The sequence below is a fragment of the Pholis gunnellus genome (assembly GCF_910591455.1).
Source record: "Pholis gunnellus genome assembly, chromosome: 10".
Lineage (NCBI taxonomy): Eukaryota > Metazoa > Chordata > Actinopteri > Perciformes > Pholidae > Pholis > Pholis gunnellus.
In genome coordinates, this window is record NC_136537.1 from 13,397,901 (window position 1) to 13,416,058 (window position 18,158).

General features: G+C 40.4%; 2 protein-coding genes across 2 annotated transcripts; both read left to right on the forward strand.

The window, feature by feature from the left end:
* Window positions 1-6,622: 6,622 nt before the first annotated feature.
* On the forward strand, window positions 6,623-9,031 carry LOC306702592 (protocadherin gamma-A4-like; the record flags this gene model as incomplete). The annotated part of the gene is made up of 1 exon (XM_079168232.1): window positions 6,623-9,031. The coding sequence occupies one exon, from the start codon at window positions 6,623-6,625 to the stop codon at window positions 9,029-9,031; it is 2,409 nt and encodes an 802-aa protein (XP_079024358.1).
* Window positions 9,032-10,672: 1,641 nt separating this feature from the next.
* LOC306702593 (uncharacterized protein) lies at window positions 10,673-17,039 on the forward strand (the record flags this gene model as incomplete). The annotated part of the gene is made up of 2 exons (XM_079168233.1): window positions 10,673-13,073; window positions 14,569-17,039. 2 exons carry the CDS (start codon window positions 10,673-10,675, stop codon window positions 17,037-17,039), a joined length of 4,872 nt encoding a protein of 1,623 aa, XP_079024359.1.
* Between the last annotated feature and the right edge of the window lie 1,119 nt (window positions 17,040-18,158).

Sequence of the window (18,158 nt, forward strand, 5' to 3'; positions counted from 1 at the left end):
CCTCTGTGCCTGTGTGCAAACAGCAGCATGTTGATGAATGCAATCCTCATAATCCAGAATTAAGAAGAAAACTTCTCAACCATCTCTTTTCTACAACTCAAAGCTTAAACTACCCATCAAACCATATTCCAAGATGTAACCCATTGAATATTAAACTGGGTCATTCAGCTGATATGCAAATTGTCTGTGAATCTTGACAATAGTATTGATTGTGTGTCATTTAAGTTAACTATTAATGTAATATTAGTATAGAATTCAATACAACACTCCTCCAAAGATAACACTAAATGAAACATGATAACATATTTAAAAGATGTAAGGGGGAATAAAACAATGATCAGAACTTCATATATTTCTTTTACAGATTCAACCCTTAGCTTTATAAACAAGTCCTGTTTCAATGAGCTGCTAGTCCCATGGGATAGAAAAGTGGGGTTGGGGTAAAGCACTGATGTAAGGGTGTGTTTTGGGATTAGGCACTGTAATGGGGGTGTGGTTAAAATAAAGGTGCATTGCATTCTCATTAGCCCTACATTCAAAATGGGGGAAGGCCAGGAAAATGCCAGCCATGTTACCCAAGGTCCCAGCCATATGGACAGAAAGCTAAAGGGTTCAGAGACCAAGGTCACCAGTGGAAGGACTGCCCTACCAATCTCTAGGTAGTAATGAGGTAAGTGTGTCATACATTGCATTAAAACTGAGTGATTATCTAATGTTTCATTGGTTTTATTGAATACAATCAGAAAGTGAGTAAACTTGTCTTGTCCACATAAAGATACATTTAACACACGAAAGAGACAAAACTATTCATTGGCATTGTAAAACAGATAGGGTGTAGTGCTACACTTATACAATCGTAATCCTCGCAATATATATGAGATGGGGCTTTTAGATCTCCAGCAATATGTTTGTGAATGTGTGACGAATCTGGCAACAGAGGCAGAAAACAGCTGCTGCTGTTACCAAACACAACACATGCACGGAAGGTAAACCAGTAGGTTTGAAAACCAGTAGGACCGGCACCCACTGCATGCCCAGTGTACGTGAATAGTCTTGTGATATTCGTTTTCAGGCGTTTAAGTTTGGACGGATATCATCTCGAAAACGATGCTTAAACGCCGTGTGGACGGAGGACTCAGGGATCCGCAACAGAGGGGCTAAAGAGCCGCATCCTGCTCCGGAGCCGTGGGTTGCCCACCCCTGGCCTAACCTAACCCTACAGCAGTGGAAGTCAGAGGCTATAGGCCTCTATTCCAGCAGTGGCTCAGGTATCTGGGGAAAGTACTTCATGTCGAGAGACTGAGCGAAAAGTTTACTAACAGAAACATCATCTTCCTGAAAATTTAATTTAATTTTGATTTAATCCGATGTAAACTGAAACACATTGTACATCATGTTGGCTGTCAACAAATATGTCATTCCAAATGCTGATGTCTTTGTTTCTGTTGTTTCTTTAATAAACTTTCCACTTTTGTTTTTTTTGTTAACAATATATATGGATATATAATGTTACATAATGTTACATATTTGTAAATCCTGAACAGGTGTGGCAATGTAAGTGGTTGATTTAAACGTGGTAGGCCTACTTGGTAAAGTGAATATTTAAATTACTATTTAAATATTAAAATTAGTGTTTCCGGATAGCGGAAGTAATTAGTTCCGGTCCGTTACACTAAAGAGTCCCCTTAAATGAACGAAGCTCTCGCTGACTCCGTTTGCCTCCTCCTCTTTTTCCCTTCCAATTGTCGTTTAATTGTAAGAGTGGAACACCAGCACTTTAACCGAAACTAATAGAAAATCCCTTCTCAGTAGTTCAGGACTTCAGCAGCAGCGAATTTAACTTCACTATTACTCGATAAGTTAACTTCTTCATCAAGTTAACGTTAACAACACGGTGTTACGGTTCAACCAGGGACCCTGTTAACTGGTGACCTCCAGCCGAATGCGTCTGTTGTTGTCCTAGCTACGGCAGCTGTTAAAAACGAGAAGAGAACACGTAGCTGTCCTCGTGAATGCCGCATTGTTTAGTTTTGCAATACAGTGTCAAACCTTCTCATTCAAGTTGATCTGGTTCCTCTGCTCTTAGGAGCGACTGCTGACTGTGTTTTAGATTTCTATGTATGCCTCTAATCCATACGTCCTGCCTATCGTGGCGTAATAACACTGCCTCCGCATGCCAATTATTTTTCCACTCAATGATATGAGTTCGAATCCCGTATATACCTTTTAATTAATTTATTTGTATTTTTTTAACTGTGCTACAGAGTTCTTTTACGTAACACATGTTTCCACAAAACAGGCTCCAAAGACGATTATATGTTTGTTTGTTTTCATACCAACTTTATTATTTCAAAGGAAGGGAAATTTGCTCCCTTCCTGTTTCAACACATAAACAACAAGCAAGCGACGTTTCAAACTCGAGTGGACTAGTTTCCTCAAAAGACGCTCCAACGTCGAATCCGGAATGTTTTGACCAAAGACTGTAAATGGGAAGGTTTGACACTGTATTGCAAAACTAAACAATGCGGCATTCACGAGGACAGCTACGTGTTCTCTTCTCATTTTTTAACAGCTGCCGTAGCTAGGACACCAACAGACGCATTCGGCTGAAGGTCGCCAGTTAACAGGGTCCCTGGTTGAACCGTAACAACGGTAAGAAACATGACCTGTGACGAGAGTTAACAGTTATCCTAATACGTTACTAGCTTTAGTACCAAGCTATCAAGATTAATCAGAGGTTAGCGGCTTTATATGCAGTTATGCATATTAGTTACATAACCGGACTCGACCATGGCACCCGAGAAGTGAAGAACTCAAATTTTGTTGCAATATGTATGTTTATTGAAACCCAGGTAGCATTCATAAAGATGATAGGGAGTTCGCAATTGGACTATGCTTTATAGCGATGTCTCATTATGGGGCTTTATTTCTAATTATGGCAACACATATATTCAAAGTTTCCCGCTTTAAATCGCAGGGAATACAGTGACGTCTGGTGGCTTCCAAAATGTATAGCAAAATAATATCTGACAGAACAAAGCTCCAACACGTTGTATATTTAACATCTGGTCCATCTAGTTTATTGCCATATTTCCCAGTTAGTATCCATATCATACTAATATACCAAACAGTTTATTTGACACAAGCTCAATTTTGAAACAGTGCGCTTCACAGGACTGAAACAAGCTTCGGTATCATTCGCTCTTCTCTAATGCGTCATTCAACAGGCAAAACAAACAAGAACACGTCATGAATTAAATTAATTCAGAAATAAAAGGAAGAAAACCCCCACGTCCTTCCCAGTAGTCACTAGTCTAGACCAATATTATCTGTCATTACCACCAAACAACTTTCCATAGGGACGTCGTATAAATTGTTTTTTTTAAGCTCAAATGCTCATATAATCTTTTCAAGCATTTGTGGCATATGCACTTAACCATTGTTGATCTAGCGCTTGTTGGAAGTTTAACATCTGTAGAATTTGTTTAGTCAACATGCATAGCAGTTACCAATGTTGCCAGTGACTGTTTTTAAAAAAAAAATATTTTCTCCATCTGCAGGAGGAACGCAAAACAACTTATGTCGGGGACTTTTCATCAAAGGAGAGGTGCGTTAAAATATATTTTATTAAGACAACATGGTGACTCACAAATACATTTTTTTGGCTCAATTAACACTTTACTAATTATGTAGAAAGTATATCATTTTGAAGTGAACATTACTTTAGTGTTAGCCGTTTTTTCCACCCAGTCTAAAAGACTTTTCACAGCCCATCTTGGTCCATCAATTTCTTTGGTAATGTGCCTGTAAACCAAATTCAAGGCTATGGATTTGGAGTTGATTTGAACATTTTGTTTTACAATTACACTACCAATGCAACGGGCTGTTTGTTTTCTGGGTTGTTTGATAGTAAAAGGATTAATGCATACCAAGCTGCACATGCCATCAGTAGAAAGTACTGTGTACTAAACTAACTTTGATGGTGTTGTATTCTCTCCTCAGAATTCTGTACTTCCTGAGAGAAAGTCCTCACTAGTGGATTATTCTGGACACACCTGAAGAACCTTCTGCTGATCTGTCAGACCTTCTGTACCGGTGAGTGAATGAAGCTGAATTTTCTTTAATGCGACTAGATGTTGGCAAAAGTTGAATGCTTTTCATCTTTTGCGACCTACTGACTTGACTGATATTCATTCATCTTCGAGTAATGTCACTGCACTGTTATTATGATAGCATAACAATAATTTTGATATTGCTGGAGTCAAGTTTGTTGATGCTCACACTGTGAACATGTAATATTGTCATTGCAGTAGTTTGGGCTGAATTGCTGAACTGTGACATTTGCCATTAAGAAGAGAGAAGGGAGTAATATATTTGAACACAATGACATCATTATTTAGGATTTATGTTTGATTGAGGTACTTTTAACCGGAACTTGTACCGTACTGTTTAGAGTAACACTGTGACATCTATGTCATTCAATGGGGCGTATGCCTAATTCAGAAGGACATTTGAAAAGTGCAGAGCATTGTAAGGTCATTGTTGTCCACTTTCTGTGTTATGTGCGATCATGCGTCACATGGAGCTCATTTCCTTTTGAAGGGGAACTCCACCGATTTTAGACATCAAAGGCTGTTTAGAGGTCTTGGGGAGCACTACTCCATATGTGACACATTTTGCAAACTTTCTCAAGTGATGTCTTTTGAGTCAGCATCTGTTGGGGCTAAAGACTTCAAGTTTGAAAATGAGAACAATCTGGGAGCTTGGAGTTCTAAAAAGTGAGCTTGCTAGACCTCTGTAGCCGCTCCTCATCTCTGCTTAGAGGTAATGGCTCGAGACTACATTAGCTGCTACTAGCTTAACACACCCACATCTCACAACTTGCATTGTGGGTAACACAGATGGCAGCTTTGACAAGAGAGAAGAATGGTATGTAAGCAGGCAGTGTGTTGGTATATAACAATTGGTAATAATGGTTGGAATAATAAAGATTATATGTTTGGTTCTGCAAATTCATTTTGATCTCTATTTTTTATTTATTATAGGCAAGCAATGCTAAATTGTAGTTCTCCTTTAACACATATGCAGATGTGGTATAACATTGTGGCCATAATATAGTATATGATATGCATTTGTTCTTTTGTATTTTTTGTTCAATTTTGAACAAAGAATTGAACAATGAACAAAAAATCATGAAGGCAATCATGAATTGATTGCCTTCATAATGCGTTCAGGTGGATAACACTATACTATTTTTTATTATTATATAAAGCCAAATCTTTACTTATACTTTTAATTGTAGATACTAATATTGTTGAGGACTAAGTGGAATTTACCAAAATAAATGTTTGTCGCTTTCCATGGTGCTGAAACGGTGAAGATCTGTGTTTTACTCATTTTGTGTGGTTGTTCCGACCCTCTTAATGCCTTAATTGTCAGTATGTTTTTTTCATTTTCGGCCACATTGTAGGGCAACGGTGTGTTTATATTGTTATGAGAATATTGATATGATGCATTAATTAATAATTATAATACATATTGTGTCACCTGGCATTCTATTATTAGCATCCTTACTGGAGACAAAAGAGTGACTCATGAATCAATATAAAAGTATTGCTTGTTTGTAGAACAAGCCACCATATCGCCATGTTGCCTCTGTCCATGGTACTGAAATAACTAGCGCAACTGGAAACTTTTTTTTTCTTCTCTTTTAGCGATATTTACGAATTATGTATTTGTGCCTTAAGAGATGCACTAAGTATGAATATTTTGCAACAACAAATCAGAGAGTATCAACTGAGTTATCTATTACATGTGCAGTATTTATTATCCATATTGGATAACCCGGATCAGCCTCTCCACCACCAGGGACAGCGGAGCACTTCCTCCAACAGACTCAGACTCACAAGGATACAGGAGATAATTTCAGTCAAATCATCCACTAGACAGATAGACACAAGTAATAATAATCAATAATTTTAGCAACACATATTTTAACATATTCCGTTTGGAAATTCAGTTTGCTTCGTCCATACATTATTTAAGAGGTCAAACCTGTAAATATACGTTTTACACTTGTGTAACAACAATATTGTACAGTGATATAAATAATGGTTCTTAAGGAGTGGCTGTTTATCCGGTGCTGAAAAGTATCTATCTAAATTTCTATCATGATTTTTTTAGTGAAAATGTATTTTATTACATTTTAAGTCATATTTTCAATTCATGTTTTTTTCTTGAAGTAAATACACGCTGGTCAATAAAATAATTAAATTCGTTGAACATTATTCATGATATTGTTGCGTCTGTGTTATATGATGGCACACAGTTCGTGTTAAAGAGGGTGAGGATGAGGCGGGTCTATATGTGGAGAATATTGCATGCAGGTGCTAAGAGTGAAAAGTGACTCATGGTGTCGCTGTAGGCCAGCACACAAGCACACAGACGTCTCCACCCACTGTTACTGCTTCAGTAGGTTGTAATTTCTCAGAACAATCTCACGACTGTTTTTCATTGCGTTCGCTGTTGCAAACATTTTGGATTACTGACTGAGTTTTGGATTTAAATTAATTTGTGCTGTAGTAATTTTTACAAGCCGTGGACTTGTTTTTTTTTTTCGACGATGGGAGACAAAGGATTTCCAGCGCTTCGTCCGATCCTCTGCATCGCTTCCTTTATTGTAACGCTGCACCTCGTTAATGGAGACCTGAGTTATTCTATTCCAGAAGAGATGAAACGCGAGTCTGTTATTGGAAATATAGCCAAAGATCTCGGTCTCGATTTGAGGACCTTATCTTCCCGAAAGGCCCGTGTTGATTTTGAGGGGACTCGTAAGCGTTACTGTGATATTAATCTGAGTACCGGAGATTTGATCACATCGGAGAGAATTGACCGAGAAAGTCTTTGTGGAAAGAAACCCTCGTGCGTTGTGAAAGTAGATCTGGTGTTAGAAAATCCTCTAGAGCTTCATCGACTAAGTCTTCATATTCAAGATGTAAACGACAACTCGCCAAAATTCAAAAAGCAATTGATTGAAATGGAAATAAGAGAGTCAGCTGAAAAGGGAAACCGCTTCTCTATCGACGAGGCCCATGACGCAGATATAGGTCAGAATGCTGTTCAAAGGTACAACCTGCAAAAGAACGATAACTTCATTCTCGGTGTTGACAGCAACACTGTTGAACTCGTACTGCAGAACAAGCTTGATCGAGAGAAGCAGAAAGACATTAATTTGCTTCTCACAGCTTTCGATGGAGGCTCTCCTCAGAGATCAGGTACTGTAGTCATACACGTCACTGTACTGGATGCTAATGATAACGCCCCAGTGTTTAGCCAGGCCGTTTATAAAGCCAGTCTGCCTGAAAACTCTCCTCCAGATACCATAGTGATTAATGTTAGTGCTACTGACGCAGATGAAGGAGTTAATGGAGATGTGACGTATGATTTAAGCCATGTGTCTGACGATGATGTAAATGTATTTTCTATTGATCCTAAAACTGGAGAAGTTAAAGTAACTGGTGTGATTGACTTTGAAGAAAGGAGCTCTTTTGAAATGAAAGTGGAAGCTAAAGATGGTTTAGGATTAACCTCTTACGCCAAAGTTATAATAGATGTTACTGATATAAATGATAACGCTCCAGTGATATATCTGAAATCACTAACTATCCCCATACCTGAGAACGTGTCACCTGGCACAGAGGTGGGCATCATCAACGTGCAGGATAGAGACTCCGAGACTAACAGACAGGTCCGCTGCTCCATTCAGCAAAACGTCCCTTTTAAGTTGGTTCCTTCTATTAAAAACTATTATTCTCTGGTGACCACAGGACAACTGGACCGTGAACTAGAGTCTGATTACAACATTACAATCACCGCCACTGACGAGGGCTCTCCACCTCTGTCCTCCTCTAAAACTGTTCAGTTATCTGTAGCAGACATCAACGACAACCCACCTGTGTTTGAGGAACAGTCCTACAGCGCTTATGTGACTGAAAATAACAAACCTGGCTCCACTTTATGTTCCGTAACGGCTCGAGACCCCGACTGGAGACAAAACGGTACAGTGATTTATTCTCTGTTACCCGGTGAGGTGAACGGTGCCCCGGTGTCCTCCTATCTATCTGTTAACGGAGACACGGGGGTGATCCACGCTGTGAGGTCCTTTGATTATGAACAGTTCAGGAGTTTTAAAGTCCACGTGACGGCCAGAGACAACGGTTCTCCTCCGCTCAGCAGCAACGTGACCGTCAGTGTGTTCGTATCGGATGTGAATGACAACTCTCCTCAGATACTGTACCCCGCCCCGGAGGGCAACTCCTTCATGACCGAGCTGGTCCCCAAAGCTGCACACGGAGGCTCTCTGGTGTCCAAAGTGATAGCGGTGGACGCGGACTCCGGACAGAACGCCTGGCTGTCCTATCATATAGTGAAATCCACTGATCCGGGACTTTTCACTATTGGTCTCCACAGCGGAGAGATCAGGACCCAGCGGGACATTTCTGAATCTGACAGCATGAAACAGAACCTCATTGTGTCAGTGAAAGATAACGGACAGCCCTCTCTCTCTGCCACCTGTTCCATGTATTTACTTATTTCTGATAACTTAGCTGAGTTGCCAGAGCTGAAGGATATTTCTTATGACGAGAAGAACTCCAAACTGACCTCTTATCTGATCATCGCTCTGGTGTCTGTGTCCACCTTTTTCCTGACCTTCATCATCATCATCCTCGGTGTGAGGTTTTGTCGCAGTAGAAAGCCCAGACTGTTGTTTGATGGAGCAGTTGCCATCCCCAGCGCTTATCTCCCTCCTAATTACGCAGACGTTGACGGCACTGGAACTTTACGCAGCACTTACAATTATGACGCGTACCTGACAACAGGTTCTAGAACCAGTGACTTTAAGTTCGTGTCATCTTACAATGACAACACACTACCTGCTGACCAGACTCTGAGGAAAAGTCCATCAGACTTTGCTGACCCGTTTGATGATTTAGAGCCGTCTGAGGAGGTAGGAACCTTCCAAAGTTACTAATCACAATGCATTGTTGGCTTGTTTGTTGAGTTCTGTTAATGCCTCTCTGGCAGCAACATGTGTTCATACTTCTGAAAGTTATTGCGGGTTTACTGAAGTGAACTTTTAGCATGATCTTTCGGGGTTTTTTCCGTTTATTTCATTATATTTTGTCAGAAAATCATTAGATGTTTGTTACGTGTCATCATTCAAAACTGGAGTCTATTTTAAGATATCCACTGGTATTCATTTTTTCTCACACAGGTGCCTATTATGTTCATGTTCTGAAAGATAAACTTTGAAAATGATTATTTGACCAAATTGTTTTAATATCCATTTCAGTCTTTGATTCATGAATTACATGTTACTAATTCGCTATTTAAAATAAAATAAATACTTTTCGATCAAGCAGTTATTCCAACCCGATCTTTGCCAGCAGAAAACCCAGGCCTCATGGAAAAACTATAGTCATGAGAATATTTTCATCAGCAAGATGTACATGATTCAAGCTGTCACAAAACTATTTCTCACCAATCAATTTGCGTAACCTCTCATGGGTATTTAGGGTTACATATTTCGCTGTTGACCCCAGTAAATGATTCCAACGCTTTCTTATCCCATTTTTGCCTTCCTGTTCCAGTTGGGACATAAATGCATAATAAGCTGTGTGCCAAAGACTTGAGTGTCTTTTCTTTATCCTTTGAGCATGTTTTCAGTATATCTCTGTCGATTATCAGCAAGGGATGAAAATAATAGATCCTATTTCGGAATCATCCGAGGGTGACGTGGCTAACGGTTCAAGTTGTACCGTAAACCCATGTTAGAACAGTCTAGATCTCTCACCAGAAGACCAAAATCAGCGTTCAATAACTTTGTGCCATCAACTCTGCCAGATCTTGAGGGAACTGTTCGTGGTGCTGAAACGCTTCTCAGGCGCTCAATTACAGCCCCAACTGGAGAGCTCCTCTTCTCCTCAGCAATGCTCTCTGAATTTCAATACAAAAGAATTATAGTGATAATAACTACATCTGTAATGAGAATATTTGGTGTTTGTGATCAGCTCATATTATTATGAAGCGCTCAACAACAGATCACGATATTTTGTTGCTGTGTTGAAATTACAGTTTAGCTGGCCTTCCCTTTAGGAGGCTACAACTCTGATATATATGTTTTGTATTGTTTAACCGATTTTAGAAATTTAAAGCAAAGGTAACAGACTATTTCAAACCACGATTCTTTGAGCTGATTTGTCCTGGGGGGAAAACACTATCGTCTAAACCTGGGCCAAATAGCAGGAATAGACAGTGTATTTTAAGAAATGTATACAATTACCGCACATGCGCATCTCATTTTAACATGAGTGATAGTGAGCTTAATCCGGTTTTAGAGGAATATTTAAAGGAAAATTTTATTACATATTAGTCTGAAATCAAAATGAGACTCATGGTGTCGCTGTTGGCTGACGGACAAAAGTCTCTCACCACTCCACCCACTACTGCTTTATCAGCTGCATATTCTCCAGACAAACGGTTACATTTCCGAACGTATTTCACCGTGTTCATTGCTCTGACCTGTTGGATTATTTGGTGTTTTTGACTATTTTAATTTGTTTGCACTGGACAATATTAATTGTACAAGCTAATGGGGCTTTTACTTGTCAAGATGGGAGACAAAGGATTTCCAGCGCTTCGTCCGATCCTCTGCATCGCTTCCTTTATTGTTACGCTGCACCTCGTTAATGGAGACCTGAGTTATTCTATTCCAGAAGAGATGAAACGCGAGTCTGTTATTGGAAATATAGCCAAAGATCTTGGTCTCGATCTGAAGACCTTATCTTCCCGAAAGGCCCGTGTTGATTTTGAGGGGACTCGTAAACGGTACTGTGATATTAATCTGAGTACCGGAGATTTGATCACATCGGAGAGAATTGACCGAGAAAGTCTTTGTGGAAAGAAACCCTCGTGCGTTGTGAAAGTAGATCTGGTGTTAGAAAATCCTCTGGAGCTTCATCGACTAAGTCTTCACATTCAAGATGTAAATGACAACTCGCCAAAATTCAAAAAGCAATTGATTGAAATGGAAATAAGCGAGTTGGCTGAAAAGGGAAACCGCTTCTCTATCGACGAGGCCCATGACGCAGATATAGGTCAAAATGCTGTTCAAAGGTACAACCTGCAAAAGAACGATAACTTCATTCTCGCGGTTGACAGCAACACTGTTGAACTCGTACTGCAGAACAAGCTTGACCGAGAGAAGCAGAAAGACATTAATTTGCTTCTCACAGCTTTAGATGGAGGCTCTCCTCAGAGATCAGGTACTGTAGTCATACACGTCACTGTACTGGATGCTAATGATAACGCCCCAGTGTTTAGCCAGGCCGTTTATAAAGCCAGTCTGCCTGAAAACTCTCCTCCAGATACCATAGTGATTAATGTTAGTGCTACTGATGCAGATGAAGGAGTTAATGGAGATGTGACGTATGATTTAAGCCATGTGTCTGATGATGACATAAACGTATTTTCTATTGATCCTAAAACTGGAGAAGTTAAAGTAACTGGTATGATTGACTTTGAAGAAAGGAGTTCTTTTGAAATGAGAGTGGAAGCTAAAGATGGTTTAGGACTAACCTCTTACGCCAAAATTTTAATAGATGTTACTGATATAAATGATAATGCTCCAGTGATATATCTGAAATCACTGACTAACCCCATACCTGAGAACGTGTCACCTGGTACAGAGGTGGGCATCATCAACGTGCAGGATAGAGACTCTGAGACTAACAGACAGGTCCGCTGCTCCATTCAGCAAAACGTCCCTTTTAAGTTGGTTCCTTCTATTAAAAACTATTATTCTCTGGTGACCACAGGACAACTGGACCGTGAACTAGAGTCTGATTACAACATTACAATCACCGCCACTGACGAGGGCTCTCCACCTCTGTCCTCCTCTAAAACTGTTCAGTTATCTGTAGCAGACATCAACGACAACCCACCTGTGTTTGAGGAACAGTCCTACAGCGCTTATGTGACTGAAAATAACAAACCTGGCTCCACTTTATGTTCCGTTACCGCTCGAGACCCTGACTCGAGACAAAACGGTACAGTGATTTATTCTATGTTACCCGGTGAGGTGAACGGTGCCCCTGTCTCCTCCTATCTATCTGTTAATGGAGACACGGGGGTGATCCACGCTGTGAGGTCGTTTGATTATGAACAGTTCAGGAGTTTTAAAGTCCACGTGACGGCCAGAGACAACGGTTCTCCTCCGCTCAGCAGCAACGTGACCGTCAGCGTGTTCGTATCGGATGTGAATGACAACTCTCCTCAGATACTGTACCCCGCCCCGGAGGGCAACTCCTTCATGACCGAGCTGGTCCCCAAAGCTGCACACGGAGGCTCTCTGGTGTCCAAAGTGATAGCGGTGGACGCGGACTCCGGACAGAACGCCTGGCTGTCCTATCATATAGTGAAATCCACTGATCCGGGACTTTTCACTATTGGTCTCCACAGCGGAGAGATCAGGACCCAGCGGGACATTTCTGAATCTGACAGCATGAAACAGAACCTCATTGTGTCAGTGAAAGATAACGGACAGCCCTCTCTCTCTGCCACCTGTTCCATGTATTTACTTATTTCTGATAACTTGGCTGAGGTGCCAGAACTGAAGGATATTTCTTATGACGAGAAGAACTCCAAACTGACCTCTTATCTAATCATCGCGCTGGTGTCTGTGTCTACCTTTTTCCTGACCTTCATCATCATCATCCTCGGTGTGAGGTTTTGTCGCAGGAGAAAGCCCAGACTGTTGTTTGATGGAGCAGTTGCCATCCCCAGCGCTTATCTCCCTCCTAATTACGCAGACGTTGACGGAACAGGAACTTTACGCAGCACTTACAATTATGACGCGTACCTGACAACAGGTTCTAGAACCAGTGACTTTAAGTTCGTGTCATCCTACAATGACAACACACTGCCTGCTGACCAGACTCTGAGGAAAAGTCCATCAGACTTTGCTGACCCGTTTGATGATTTAGAGCCGTCTGAGGAGGTAGGAACCTTCCAAAGTACTTTACTAATCACAATGCAGTGTTGGCTTGTTTGTTGAGTTCTGTTAATGCCTCACTGGCAGCAACATGTGTTTATACTTTTGAAAGTTATTGCGGGTTTGCTGAAGTGAACTTTAAGCATTAAGGATGGAAATCTTTCGGTTTTTTTTACGTGTATTTTCTTATATTCTGTCAGAAAATCATTAGATGTTTTTACGTTTCGTCATTCAAAACCATGGGACTCCTCATTTGGAGTCTATTTTACGTTTTCTGCCACTTATTTTCATGTCCTGAAAGATAAACTTAGACAGTTATTATTTAGCAAAATAGTTTTAATATATAATTGAGTCTGCTTTATAATTTAGCGATTCATGAGTTATATGTTAAGTGAGACTAATTCGCTATTTAGAATACAACAATAATGTGCGATTAAGTAGTTATTCCAACACGATCTTTGCCAGAGGAAAACCCAGGCCTCATGGAAAAACTATAGTCGAAGAACATTTTTATCAGTAAGATGTATATGATTCAAGCTGTCACAAAACTATTTTTCACCAATCATTTTGCGTAATCTATCATGAGTATTTACTTTTACATACAGCAGTTGGCTGTTAAGCATGTTTTCAAGATCTTACTGTCAACTGTGAGCAAGGGATGTTAATTATCGATCATATTCCGAAATCATCCGAGGATGACGTGGCTAACGGTTCAAGTGTACCGTAAACTCACGTTAGAACAGTCTAGAATTCTGACCAGAAGACCAAAAACAGCGTTTAATAACTTTGTGCCATCAACTCTGCCAAATCTCAAGGGAACTGTTCGTGGTGCTGAAACGCTTCTCAGGCGCTCACTTACAGCCCCAACTGGAGAGGTCCTCTTCTCCTCAGCAATGTTCTCTGAATTTTGATACAAAATAATAACTACATCTGTAATGAGGATATGTGGTGTACGTGATTCCCCAGCTCATACTATTATTATGGACCGATCAACAACAGCTCATACAATATGATGTTGCTGATTTGCAATGACAGTTTAGCTCGCCTCCTTTTTCGGAGGCTAAAACTCTAATTTATATATTTTTTATTGAACCACTTTTAGAAATCTAAAGCAAAGATAAAAGACTATTTAAAACTACGATTCATTGAGCTGAGTTATACTTGGGGTAACAGCACTGACTTTTCTAAAACTGATCCAAATAGTAGGAATAAATAGCCTGTGTCTTTTTAGAAATGTATAGATTTACCGCACATGCGCATCTCATTTTAACATAAGTGATAGTGAGCTTAATCCAGTTTTAGAGGGATATTTTGAGGAATATTTTATTACAAAGTGTGAAGACTAAATGTGACTCATGGTGTCGCTGTTGGCTGACGGACAAAAGTCTCTCACCACTCCACCCACTACTGCTATTTCAGCTGCATATTCTCCAGACAAACGGTTACATTTCCGAACGTATTTCACCGTGTTCATTGCTCTGATCTGTTGGATTATTTGGTGTTTTTGACTATTTTAGTTTTTTGCACTGGACAATATAAATTGTACAAGCTTATGGGCCTTTTACGTGTCAGGATGGGAGACAAAGGATTTCCAGTGCTTCGTCCGATCCTCTGCATCGCTTCCTTTATTGTAACGCTGCACCTCGTTAATGGAGACCTGAGTTATTCTATTCCAGAAGAGATGAAACGCGAGTCTGTTATTGGAAATATAGCAAAAGATCTTGGTCTCGATCTGCGGACCATATCTTCCCGAAAGGCCCGTGTTGATTTTGAGGGGACTCGTAAGCGGTACTGTGATATTAATCTGAGTACCGGAGATTTGATCTCATCGGAGAGAATTGACCGAGAAAGTCTTTGTGGAAAGAAACCCTCGTGCGTTGTGAAAGTAGATCTGGTGTTAGAAAATCCTCTGGAGCTTCATCGACTAAGTCTTCACATTCAAGATGTAAATGACAACTCGCCAACATTCAATAAGCAAGTGATTGAAATGGAAATATGGGAGTCAGCTGAAAAGGGAAACCGCTTTTCTATCGAGGAGGCCCATGATGCAGATATAGGTCAAAATGCTGTTCAAAGGTACAACCTGCAAAAGAACGATAACTTTATTCTAGCTGTTGATAGCAACAAGGTTGAACTCGTACTGGAGAACAAGCTTGATCGAGAGAAAGAAAAATACATTAATTTGCTTCTCACAGCTTTAGACGGAGGCTCTCCTCAGAGATCAGGTACTGTAGTCATACACGTCACTGTACTGGATGCTAATGATAACGCCCCAGTGTTTAGCCAGGCCGTTTATAAAGCCAGTCTGCCTGAAAACTCTCCTCCAGATACCATAGTGATTCATGTTAGTGCTACTGACGCAGATGAAGGAGTTAATGGAGATGTGACGTATCACTTTGGTCATGTTTCTGACGATGACGTAAATGTATTTTCTATTGATCCTAAAACTGGAGAAATTAAAGTAACTGGTGTGATTGACTTTGAAGAAAGGAGTTCTTTTGAAATGAGAGTGCAAGCTAAAGATGGTTTAGGACTAACCTCCTACGCCAAAGTTATAATAGATGTTACTGATATAAATGACAACGCTCCAGTGATATATCTGAAATCACTGACTAACCCCATACCTGAGAACGTGTCACCTGGTACAGAGGTGGGCATCATCAACGTGCAGGATAGAGACTCCGAGACTAACAGACAGGTCCGCTGCTCCATTCAGCAAAACGTCCCTTTTAAGTTGGTTCCTTCTATTAAAAACTATTATTCTCTGGTGACCACAGGACAACTGGACCGTGAACTAGAGTCTGATTACAACATTACAATCACTGCCACTGACGAGGGCTCTCCACCTCTGTCCTCCTCTAAAACTGTTCAGTTATCTGTAGCAGACATCAACGACAACCCACCTGTGTTTGAGGAACAGTCCTACAGCGCTTATGTGACTGAGAATAACAAACCTGGCTCCACTTTATGTTCCGTAACGGCTCGAGACCCCGACTGGAGACAAAACGGTACAGTGATTTATTCTCTGTTACCCGGTGAGGTGAACGGTGCCCCGGTGTCCTCCTATCTATCTGTTAACGGAGACACGGGGGTGATCCACGCTGTGAGGTCGTTTGATTATGAACAGTTCAGGATTTTTAAAGTCCACGTGACGGCCAGAGACAACGGTTCTCCTCCACTCAGCACCAACGTGACCGTCAGTGTGTTCGTATCGGATGTGAATGACAACTCTCCTCAGATACTGTACCCCGCCCCGGAGGGCAACTCCTTCATGACCGAGCTGGTCCCCAAAGCTGCACACGGAGGCTCTCTGGTGTCCAAAGTGATAGCGGTGGACGCGGACTCCGGACAGAACGCCTGGCTGTCCTATCATATAGTCAAATCCACTGATCCGGGACTTTTCACTATTGGTCTCCACAGCGGAGAGATCAGGACCCAGCGGGACATTTCTGAATCTGACAGCATGAAACAGAACCTCATTGTGTCAGTGAAAGATAACGGACAGCCCTCTCTCTCTGCCACCTGTTCCATGTATTTACTTATTTCTGATAACTTAGCTGAGGTGCCAGAACTGAAGGATATTTCTTATGACGAGAAGAACTCTAAACTGACCTCTTATCTGATCATCGCGCTGGTGTCTGTGTCCACCTTTTTCCTGACCTTCATCATCATCATCCTCGGTGTGAGATTTTGTCGCAGGAGAAAGCCCAGACTGTTGTTTGATGGAGCAGTTGCCATCCCCAGCGCTTATCTCCCTCCTAATTACGCAGACGTTGACGGAACAGGAACTTTACGCAGCACTTACAATTATGACGCCTACCTGACAACAGGTTCTAGAACCAGTGACTTTAAGTTCGTGTCATCTTACAATGACAACACACTGCCTGCTGACCAGACTCTGAGGAAAAGTCCATCAGACTTTACTGACCCGTTTGATGATTTAGAGCCGTCTGAGGAGGTAGGAACCTTCCAAAGTATACTTTACTAATCACAATGCATTGTTGGCTTGTTTGTTGAGTCCTTTTAATACTTATTTGTTCGGCTCTAGTATGTGTTCATTCTACAGACATTTATTTTGTGGTTTCTGGAGTGAACTTTTTACATAATGAAGGGAAATTTTAGTATTTTGCTGAAGCTAATGTTTAGAATTATAGAGTTTTTTTGTGATCGCTGTTTACTTTGTCAGTTACGCCTGAAAAATATCACACGTTTGCCTTTTGTCCTTCAGAACCATGGTACTCGTCACATGGTATTTCTTTGACGTTTTCTGTTTTACACAGGTGTGAATTCTTTTCAAGTCCTATCAGAAAGATCAAATTGAATATCATTCCTTTTAGTAGTTAGTTATTTGTGTTGGTTTTATATTTAACGTTTTTGAATTATGTCAATTCGGACTAATTTGTTAGTTAGAATAACACAATCATTGGCTACTATGAGTTATTCTAACCATCAGAAAACCTGGGACTCATGCAGGATTGGATTTAAAATAATATATTTTTATCACCAAAGTGTAGTTATTTATGGAGCTGTCACAGAATCATTCTTTTTTTTAATCTTTCATTTTGCATAGGCTGTCGTTAATCTTTACTTTTACATTGTTGGTTGTAAAACATTATTTTCAGTATAAATCACAATCACATATCAGCAGTTAATGGAAAAAGTTCCAATGTGTAAGTCAATTGAGAGAAAGTTGGCTCACGGTTTAGGAGTAAGGATGAGTCTGTTTACTTTTGTGAAACCGTCACAAACTCGCGTTAGTGCAGTAAGAACTAAGAACTCTGTCCAGAAGAACAAAACAGCGTTCAATATATTTGTTTCCTGCCATAACGGGTCTGTCTGTTGTGCTGAAGACTTCCAATGTTGAGCCAAAAACAATGAATCTTTGAACATATTAAGGCTTCTGAAGTACTTGGAGCCTTTCCTGCTGTAGTGTCCTTGTCACAATGGATGTATTTTGGCCGATTTGTTAAGCAGTTTAGTTTGTGTGCAGCAATATCATTTTTTTTAAATTGAAAGACGCTTTTGGGATTTTTAATTGAAATGTTTGGTTAGTGATGGATTTTAACAATATTAATATTGTCAGTTTTGCCAGCACATTTTTAAACAT